Below are 10,283 nucleotides of genomic sequence, written 5' to 3'. Positions count from 1 at the left end.
GCCGGGGGGTCGGCGGGTGGCCCTGGGCCCTGTGTCCCCCCCTCCGTGTCCCCGCAGGTGCGGATCCCCTCCCGCCGCCCCGGTGCATCGCCCCGGAATAGGGACCCCTCCGCCGAAAGGAACCCCCCCCCCCCGAGGAAGAGACACCCCCAGAGATGGACACCCACCCCACGGGGGAAAGGGGGAGCCCCGATACAGACACCCCTCGGCACGGACACCCCCCCCTCCGAGGGTAGGGGACCCTCCCCAACAGAGACAACTCCCCCGAGGGAAAGGGACCCTCCAAACAGGGACCCCCCACCCCCTGAGGGAAGGACACCCCCCGATAAGGACACCCCTTCTCCGAGGGAAATGGACACCCCCCAACAAGGTCCCCCCACTCTCGAGGGATGGGGACCACCCCCAACAGGGTCCCCCCCAGCTCCGAGGGTAGAGGACACCCCCCAATAGGGACAGCCCCCCCAGGTGAGGGGACCCTCCCTAAGAGGGACACCCCCTCCGAAGGTAGGGGACCCCCCTCAGCAGCACGGACACCCCAGAGGAAGGATCCCCCTCCCAGGGTGTGGGGCTGGGCTGGGGGTGGCAGTGGAGGTCACTGGGCCCCCCCGGGAGGGGGTGACCCCTCTGCTGAGGCGTCATCGGCTCTTGTACCCCCACCCCATGTTGGGGACAGCTGGGGGGTCCTCCCCGAGGTGCAGCCCCCCCCAGGGCTGAGTGTTGGGGTCCAATCCCCCATCCCCCCAGCCGGTGCAGCCCCTTGCGGTTGGACCCCCCCAGGGTTAGGGGGGGCTCCCTGCCCCTGGCACTGCCATCCTTCAGGGTGTCACCTGCTCCCGGGGTGGGGACACCGGGGTGAGGACACCCACCATGACTGGGCAGCTTTTAGGGCGGGGTTGGGGAGGGATGTCCTCGCTCTGCCACAGCCCCACAGTGGGGTGGGTGGGGGCACAAGGGACTCATTAACCTGGGGGGGGGTGGCAGAGGGGACACAGGATGAGGGACACAGGGTGAGGGACATGGAGGGTGGACACACATGGTGGAGGGACACGAAGTGAGGGGACATGGGCTGTGGGGGACACATGGGGTGGAGTGGGGGGTGCTGCAGGTCCTGGCAGGGATCAGGCAGGTCCTGGAGGGTGGTGGTGGCAGTGGTGACGCTCCTGCCCACAGGTAACGTGGGGGGAGAAACTGAGGCACAGAGGGGTCACCAAAGTTGGTGGGTGGTTTGAGGGGGTTTGGGGGGCTTCCTGCCCGTAACAGCCCCTGTTGTCCCCCCGCAGGCAGGTCGCCATGGCTGACCCCAGCCACATCCAGTCGGCCGCCTCCAAGAGCATCCGCCCCTTCCGCTCCAGCGAGGAGTACCTGGAGGCCATGAAGGAGGACCTGGCCGAGTGGTTCAACACCCTCTACGACCTGGACATCCAGGTGGACACCTTCCTGGAGAGCCTGGAGACAGGATGTCACCTCTGCCGCCACGCCAACAACGTCAACCGCACCGCCCTGGACTTCCAGGAGCGGCACCCCGAGGCGGCCGCCCGCATGCGCGTGCCCCAGAACGAGGTGGTCTTCCAGGCGAAGAATGTGGTGCCCGGCTCCTTCATCGCCCGGGATAACGTCTCCAACTTCATCCAGTGGTGCCGGCAGGACCTGGGCATCCAGGACGTGCTCATGTTCGAGACCAACGACTTGGTGCTGAAGAAGAACGAGAAGAACTTTGTCCTCTGCTTGCTGGAGGTGGCCAGGAGGGGCTCCAAGTTTGGGATGCTGGCCCCCATGCTGATCCAAATGGAGGAGGAGATCGAGGAGGAGATGAGGGACCAAATGGCCGACGGCGCGCTGGGCACGCGCCGGGAGAGCCGGGACCCCAGGCGGGCGCCTTCCCCAGCCGGGCCCGGCCCATCACCCTCTGCGACCTCAAGAACCTGGACGAGCTGGTGAGACACGCGCTCCCCTGGGAGCCCTGCGCCTGGGTGAGGGCCTCGCCGGCCACCCAGCGCGCTGGGGCACCGCGAGGGCCTCGCTGGCCACCCAACGGGGCGCTCTGTGGTCTGTGGGAGGTCCTGTCCATCCACCCAACGGGGTGCTCTATGATCCACGGGCAGTCCTCTCTGTCCACCCAACGGGGCACTCTGTGGTCTGTGGGAGGTCCTCCCTGTCACTATGGCCCCCAGGAGGTCCTGTCTGTCTCTGTGGTCCATGGGAGGTCCTCTCTGTCCACCCAACAGGGTGCCCTCTGTCTCCTGGGAGGTCCTGCCTGTCCACCCAGTGGTCACTCGGTGGTCACTAGGAGGTCCCACCTGCCTGTGGCCCGTGGGAGAACCTCACCCAATGGAGGCCATGGGGGGGTCCCACCCATCTCTGTGGCCCCCAGGAGTCCTCTCTGTTGCTGTGGCCCCTGGGAGGTCCTGTCTGTGTGTCCCATGAGGTGCTCCACCATCCATGGGAGCTCCCACCTGTCCCCCCAGCACGGTGGTCCAGGGGAGCTCCCACCTGTCCCTGTGACCCCCAGGAAGTCCTTTCTGCCCACCCAGCAGGGCACTCCATGGTCCAGGGGAGGTCCCACCTGTCTCTCTGACCCCTGGGAGCTCCTTCTGCCCACCCCTGTGGTCCATAGGATGTGCTCCACCCACCCATCCCAGCTCTCCATGGCTACGGGAGCTCCTCTCCACCCACCCAGCCACCCACACAGCTCCCGTGGAGCCTCCTGACTCCAGGAGTGGTTCTTTTGGTGGCTGTGACCAGAATCACAAGGGGGACGCAGGTGCCACCTGTGCCCTGCCACCTCCTCCCCGTGAGAGGGTGACTCACAGTGGTCCCCAGCCCAGGACTTGCGCCTCCTCCCCCTCCCCCTCCTCCTCCCCCTCCTCCTCCTCCCCCCACCTCGGGGCTGCTGTCCCCAGGGACGGACATGGGGACACGGGGACATCTCGGCTGCTCACAGGCACAATTTGGGGGTCAGATGGGGGGTGCGGGGACCCCCCCGGGCCGGGAGCTCAGGACGGATTAAAGCCGGGTGCGGGATCCGTCCCGCGGGCGAGGCAGCGGCTTAATCCGGCCCGGGGGGGACACGGGGGGGGACAGGGGGCTCTGCCCTCCCCTGACTCCCTAAGCCTTTTTTTAATTGAAACCCTAATTCCTCATTAAGTCCCTCATTAAAGAGCCTCCTGGCCCCGCCCTCCGCGCAGTCCCACTGCAGGGGGGGCCCCCCGTCGCCGGTGCCCCCCCAAGCCCCCCTGGCCGGGCGCTGCCAGCCCCGGCTGCATTTTTCCGGGCTGCGTAATTCCTCGCCATCGGCTTTTATGGGCAGCGCCGGAGCCGGGGAGGAGCCTGGCGGGGTAGGATCCGGCCCCCCTGGTACCCAGGTGCCCCCCCCGGGGTGGCAGCAGGGTCACGACCCCCCCCCACTGCACGCACTCCCCCTCCTCACTCCGTGCCTCAGTTTCCCCAGCTGGATCTGTCCCCGTCACCCGGATGGGAACCAGAGCGGCCACATCCTTCCTTCCTCTCACCCCTGTGATGGGCACGACTGCAGGAAAACCCCCAAAAATCGCAGACTTATTAAAGAACCCCCAAATTTCGGGGCGAGGCGGCGCTGTGTCCCCCCCCCCTCGCCCCAGCCCCGGGCCGGGGCAGGATGCGGCCGCGTCCCCGCGTCCCCCCGTGGCTCCCGGTTTAATCCCTGACGTCAGCCCGGGAGATAGAGCCGGCAGCTGGCAGCCAGCGGGACCGTGGCACTGCCCGGCCACCCCACAGCCCCGGGGTCCCCTGCCCGGCCCCCCAAATCCTCCCACTCCACTTTCACCCTTCGGGTTTAAAGGGAGGGAAAAAAAACCCGGGATTTACCCCATTTCTGTTGGTGGATGTGGGTCCTGCCCCATGGCAGGGGCTTGGGGGCAAATCCCCCGTGGTTTAGGATTAGTGGGGTGGGGGGTGTTTTGTGCCCACACGCGGGGGTCTCGGAGCGGGTGGGCCCCAGATGAAGAGAGTTGTGCCCGTTCTCAGCCTGCCGAGGGTGCTGTGGGTGCTCCCCAACCCTGGGAGCTGCTCCCACCGAGCCCACCCGGCTGCTCCCCACGGAGGAGGGGAGGTGCCAGCGTGGGGGGCACACGGAGCCCCTCCCTGTGTGCCAGTCCGAGGGGCTGCCCCTATCATGGGGATCCCCACTGACCCTGTAGGGGGATTTTGTGCCCCACCGACCCTATAGTGGGGGTTTCTGTGCCTACCAGCCCTATAGTGGAGGGTCCATGCCCCACCAGCCCTATAACAGGGAGTTTGTGCTCACCGACCCCATAGTGGGGGGTCTGTGCCCCACTGACCCTATAGTGGGGCATCTGTGCTCACCAGCCCCATAACTGGGGGGTCTGCGCCCCACTGGCCCTACAGCAGGGGGTCTGTACGTACCGATCCTATAACAGGGGGTCTGTGCCTCAGCGGCCCTGTAGTGGGGGGACTGTGCCCCACTGGCCTTATAATGGGGTCTGTGCCCCACCAATTCCATAATGGGGGTGTTTGTGCCCCACCAGCTCTATAATGGGGTTTCTGGACCTCGCCGACCCTACAGGGGGGGTTCTGGACCCCGCCGACCCTACAGCAGGGCGTCCATACCCCACTGACGCCTCCCCTCTGTGCCGGCAGGTGCGGGAGATCCTGGGCTGCTGCTCCTGCCCCTCGCAGTTCCCCATGGTCAAGGTCTCGGAGGGGAAGTACAAAGTGGGCGACTCCAACACGCTCATCTTCGTCCGAGTAAGAGCCACCACCGCCTCCCTCACCCTATTGTCCCCTCCCTCACCCCACTGTCACCCCATTACACCGGGACCCCCCGCCCTCCTCCTTCCCCCGCTCCCAGGCAGGGTGGGGCCCATCCCGAGGCACCCTGCAGCGGGTGGGGTCCAGAGCTGGATTTCCTGCCTGCTCCGGGGTTCTGGGGGGCTCTTGGTGGCTTTTTGGGGCCAGGCAGGGTGACAGCGCTGCCCGCAGGTGCTGAGGAGCCACGTCATGGTGCGCGTGGGCGGCGGCTGGGACACACTGGAACATTACCTGGACAAGCACGACCCGTGTCGCTGTGCTGCCCTCTGTGAGTGTCCCCGGGACCCCACACCTGGTGTCCCCTGCCTCGCTGCTGGCTCCTGGCTCGCTGTGGGGCTCCATTCCCTGGATCTCCATGGGTTCCATCCCTGGATCTCCATGGGTTCTGTTCCCTGATTCTCCATGGGTTCCATCCCTGGTTCTCCATGGGTTCCATCCCTGGATCTCCATGGGTTCCATCCCTGGTTCTCCATGGGTTCTGTTCCCTGATTCTCCATGGGTTCCATCCCTGGATCTCCATGGGTTCTATTCCCTGGTTCTCCATGGGTTCCATCCCTGGATCTCCATGGGTTCCATCCCTGGCTCTCTATGGGTTCCATCCCTGGATCTCCATGGGTTCCATCCCTGGCTCTCCATGGGTTCCATTCCTGGACTCTCCCTGTGGCTCCATTCTCTCTGGGGCTCCTTTCCCTGCTTCTCTATGGGGCTTTGATCCCTGATTTTCTGCGGGGTTCCATTCCCTGGCTCTCCTTGGGACTCTGCTTTTCCATGGGGCTCCATTCCCTGCTTCTCCACAGGGCTTTGTTCTGTGGGGCTCCATTCCCTGATTTCCTGTAGGGTTCTGTTCCCTGGTTCCCCATGGATTCATTCCCTGGTTCCCCATGGGTTTTGTTCCCTGATTCTCCGTGGAGCATCTTCTCCAGTTCTCTGTGGGGCTCCATTCCCTGCCTCTCTGTGGGGTTCCATTCCCTGATTTTCCATGGGGCTCCCTTCCCTGGGGCTGGGCTCCTCAGGGCACTGATCCGGCTGGAAAGGGGAAAAAGGGGAGTGACAGAAGTGGGGTTTTCCCCCATATTAATTCCCGAGGTGTTCACCCACCTCCTGGGATTTCCCACCTGGAAAATGCGGGTGCTGTGAGGGGCGGGGGATGCTGAGCGCTGCCCCCGCTGACCTCCCCCTCTCCGTTCCAGCTCACCGCCTGCCCCAGCCCCGCACCCCGGGCATGTCCCCCAAAAAGCAGCTGCCAGCACCTCCTCGTCCCGCGCCCCAGCCCCAGCACCCCCGGCGCCCCCGGCCCGCCGGGCCCCCCCGGCCGGGGCGGAGCGGGAGCGGGGCCCCCAGCCCGGGGGGACCCCCGAAGCCCCCCAGGCAGGAGGGTTTGCCCCCGAGGGGGGCCCGCCCGCTCCGGCTCCGGCAGCCCCAGGAGCCCCGCGGAGCCGCGGGGAACGGGAACGCTCAGGTACGGCCCCCCGGGGGGCTGGGGGACCCCAAAACCGCGCCGAGACCCCACAGCAAGGGCGCAGCCCACGGAGGGGACGGGGAGGGGATGGGGGGGGTTAATGGGGGAAACATTGGGGGATAATGGGGGTGCAGTGAGGGGAATGAGGGACATTGGGGAAAGTGGGAGGTACTGGGGGGGAATAGGGGGTGGAATGAGGGTAACTGGGGCAGAATTGGGGGTGCAGTGGGGGACACTGGGGAAATCCTGGGGGCAGCGGGGGGGGCAGTGGAATCAGTGGGGTGGCAATGGGGGGTGAATGGGGGAAGCATTGGGGAGCAGTGGGTGAAGGGGGGCGGTGGAGATACTGGGGGTGGAATGAGGGGGAAATGGGGGCTGAATTGGGGGTGCAGTGGGGGACACTGGGGAAACCATTGGGGTGGCAGTGGGAGGGTGCAATGAGGAGCAAGTGGGGGCATCACTGGGGGGCAGTGGGGGGCAATGGGAGGTACTGGAGGGGGGAATGGGGGGGGCACTGGGGGTGCAGTGCAGGTAACGGGGCTCAGTGGGGCGGTGCAATGGGGAAATCGTTGGGGGAAAATGGGGGGACAATGAGGGGTGCTGGAGGGTGCAATGAGGGGGCAGTGGGGGCGAATTTGGGGTGAAACGGGGGTGCAATTTGGTAGGGCAGTGGGGGCAGTGGAGAAGGACAGTGGGGGGAAATGGGAGAATCATTGGGGAGGCAGTGGGAGAGGAATGGGGGTGCAGTTAGGGAAGGCAGTGGAGGAGGACAGTGGGGGTTCGGTGTGGGGCCATGGGTGGGCGATGGGTGCTGAAAGAGGGGTGCAATGGGAGGGCAGTAGGGGTTCACTGGGGGAAATGGGGGAATAAGGGGGAATGGGGGGGCAGTAGGGGAAATGGGGTACAGTGGGGTGTGCAATGGAGGGGGATGGGGTGGCAAGTGGGGGGAATGTGGGGTGCCATGGGGGAGTTCAGAGGAGGGAGGCAGTGGGTGTGCAGTGGGGGGGAGATGGAGTGCAGTACAGGGAATAATGGGGTGCAGTGGGGAGGGTTGGGAGGGGAGAAGGGGGGAGAATGAGGGTGCAGTGGGAGAGTTCAGTGGGGATTTAATAGAGGAGGAAAATGGGGGGCAGTAGGGAGGGAAATGGGGTTCTGGGGGTTGCAGTGAGGAGGAAAGGGTGTGGGGGGGAGAATGGGGAGTTCAGTGGGGGCTTAATGGGGGAGCAAGGGGAAGGGAAATGGGGTTCAATAGGGGAGATGTGGGGTTTAGTGGGGGGTTCAGTGGGGGTGCAATGGGAATGGAAACGGGGTTTAAGGAAGGGAATGTGGGGTGCAACGGGGGTGCTGTGAGGAGCAATGGGGCACAAACGGGTGCAATGGGGAGGGAAATGGGGTGCAATGGAAGGAACGCGGGGTGCCATGGGGGAGAGCGGGGAGGGTTCAGTGGGGAGGGGTGCAGTGGGTGGGGGCACTGGGGGGGTTCCATTAGGGCTGCACTGGGGTATCAAGGGCGGTTCATGGACGCTGTGCGATCGGGGGGTGCACTGGGGGGGGTCACCAGGGTGCTCATGACCCCCCTTCCCCCCCCGGCCCCCACCCCAGGCCTCGCGCCCCCGCGCGCTCCCGGCGCTGCTCGGGCGACAGCGACTCCTCGGCCGCCTCCGCGCAGAGCGGCCCCCGCCGCCCCCGGCCCGCCGGGACCCCCCGGACCCCCCCGGCCCGCCGGGCTCCCCCCGCGCCCCCCGCGCCGCCGCGTCCCCCGCGGGTCCCCCCGCGCCTCCCGCAGCCCCGGGCGCGGCCCCGCGCCGCTGCTGCTCATCCGCCGCCGGCCCGACGGGCAGCACTCGTGGGCACGGGCAGAGCCCCCCGCGGCCGGGGCCTGCCCCGTGGGGAGCCCCGGGGGGCGGCGCGACCCCCGGCCCGGCCCCGGGGACCCCGAGGAGGCTGGCGCGGAGGCTGCGGGCCCCGCGCTGGCTGGAGCCCGGGCAGGAGCAGCGGCTGTTCCAGCGGCTGGAGGAGGAATTCCTGGCCAACACGCGGCTGCTGGAGCAGCTGGGGGACACGGAGAGCCCCCCCCCCGCGTCCCCTGCCCACCGCTGACTCGGCTATTGCTCCTCGTCATCCTCGTCTTCCTCACTGAACGTGTTCGCCAAGCACGGGCTGCCCGCCGAGGACGGGCGGCGGGGCGGCAGCAGCAGCGACGGCAACAACGGCAACAGCAACGGCAACAACGGCGGCTGCCCCCCCGCTGCCGTCCAACCCCACCCTGGCAGCTGCGAGGCGCCGCTCCACCTTCTCCAGCTCCTCCGACGAGAGCTGCTGCTTCCCGGCCTCCTGGGACAACCGGGAGACCCCGGGGAACCCCGGCTCCGACACCGACTGGGCGACCGGGGAGGACGAGCTGATGGAGATGGAGGAGAGCGCCGGGCCGGGGGTCCCCGCGCCCCCGCCGCGGCCCTGGGCCAAGCCCCGGCTGGACACGCAGCCCCACAAGACGCCGTCCGGATTCCCACCCCCCGGGGGTACGGGGCAGGCGCCCACCGAGCCTCGAACGGCAGCCCCAAGGCCTGGGGGGCTCTGCAGAGCATCCCCTCCGCGCTCCTGGAGCCCCCCTGGGCCCCGCGGGAGCGCGAGGGGCTGGAGGAGAACGCCGTGGCCGTGAGGAGTCGATGGCCGTGACAGCTCCTGGCAGCCCCGGGGACATCCCCGAGCTGCTGCGGGAGGGGGGAGGTGGCACCTGTGTGGAGACACCCGGCCAGGCGATGGACACAGAGCTGGGGTGGCCAGGACCCCTGCACTTGGTGACTGTTGGCATGGGGGTGGGCCCTGCAAGGAGCCCCCAGCCCCAGCCAGGCCCGAAGGGTGCCGGGGGTGTCCCCATGCCATGGGGAGCAGCTCCACAGGGGGGTCATGCTGTGGTCAGGGCAGAGCTGGCACCTGGGAACGGGGCTGGAGAGGACCCAGCTCTTCTTCTCATCTTGGTCTCTTCCTCCTCATTCTTCTCTGCTCGTTTTCCTCATCTTGACCTCCTCCTCCTCTCCTCTTCTTGCTATTCTTGTCAGCCTCCTCCTCTCCTCATCTCAGATCTCTCTCTCCTCTTCTTTTGGGCTGCCTCCTGCATCTCTTGTCTTCTCCTCCTCTAGGCCTTCACATCCTCATCATCTTCTTGACCTTCCTCTCTTCTCAGCCTCTTGTCATCACCTCCTCGGCCACTTCCTCTCCTCCTGTCATCTCCTCTCCACTGCTGAGATGGCTCGGGGACATGCAGTTTGTCACCACAACCCATAGTTCAGGGCAGGAGGGATCACTCTTCCCTCTCCAGCCCCCAGCCGGCCACAGCACTGCCCACAGCTCGTGTTGATGTCCCCGGGGTGGAACAGGGCTGTGTCCCCAGCCCAGGCCACCGTGGCCCCCACCCCTGTGGCCCTGCATGTCCTCCCCAGCCAGTAAAGACCAACGGAGCTGAGCCCACCATGTGTGGTCATCTGTCCAGGGGGATCCAGACCCCCCCCCAGGCCCAAGGGAGGAGGGCTCTGGTGGTCGCAGGAGGGGTGGGAGCAGTGAAGAGCTGGAGTGAGGCTGAGTCCCAATGTCCTGTGCCCCGTTAGAGCCATTGGGGCCCCTCCAGGGCCAGGGACCTCCACCTCAGGGGCTGCTGGCCCAGGGGGACATGGCCATGCTCCAAGGGCTGGGCAGGTTGTGGGTCACCAGGGAGGTCCAGACCTGCTGGTGGTGACCACCCTGCTGTGACTTTGGGGGTTCCAAAGCACCGTGTCCCCTCTGGTCCCTGGACACCTGCTCTGCCTCTCTCCCCTGTAAGTGGGGGTGGTGTCCAGGCCCAGAGTGGTGCTGGTGGCCTGTGTGGTGTCCCAGAGCAGGACCAGTGATTTATGGGATGTCCCAGAGCAGCTCCAGTGCTCCATGGGATGTTTGGAGCAGCTCCAGTGCTCAGTCACGGTGCCAGTACCCAGCAGGACGTGTGGCAGGGGTGCCAGTGCTTGGTGGGATGTCCCAGAGC

General features: G+C 66.7%; 1 protein-coding gene across 1 annotated transcript; it reads left to right on the top strand.

Moving 5' to 3' along the window:
* The first annotated feature begins 74 nt into the window (after positions 1–74).
* Positions 75–9,736, top strand: GAS2L1 (growth arrest specific 2 like 1). The gene is given in 10 exon segments (XM_039561346.1): positions 75–232; positions 1,281–1,858; positions 1,861–1,934; positions 4,636–4,743; positions 4,978–5,074; positions 5,997–6,182; positions 7,868–8,138; positions 8,140–8,680; positions 8,682–8,787; positions 8,823–9,736. Coding segments are annotated over 10 exon segments (2,160 nt in total). The 5' UTR covers positions 75–155; the 3' UTR covers positions 8,945–9,736.
* The last annotated feature ends 547 nt before the right edge of the window (positions 9,737–10,283 follow it).

This window comes from Corvus cornix, chromosome 15 (assembly GCF_000738735.6).
Source record: "Corvus cornix cornix isolate S_Up_H32 chromosome 15, ASM73873v5, whole genome shotgun sequence".
In the NCBI taxonomy this organism is placed as follows: domain Eukaryota; kingdom Metazoa; phylum Chordata; class Aves; order Passeriformes; family Corvidae; genus Corvus; species Corvus cornix.
This window is presented reverse-complemented; position numbering and strand designations above follow the sequence as displayed.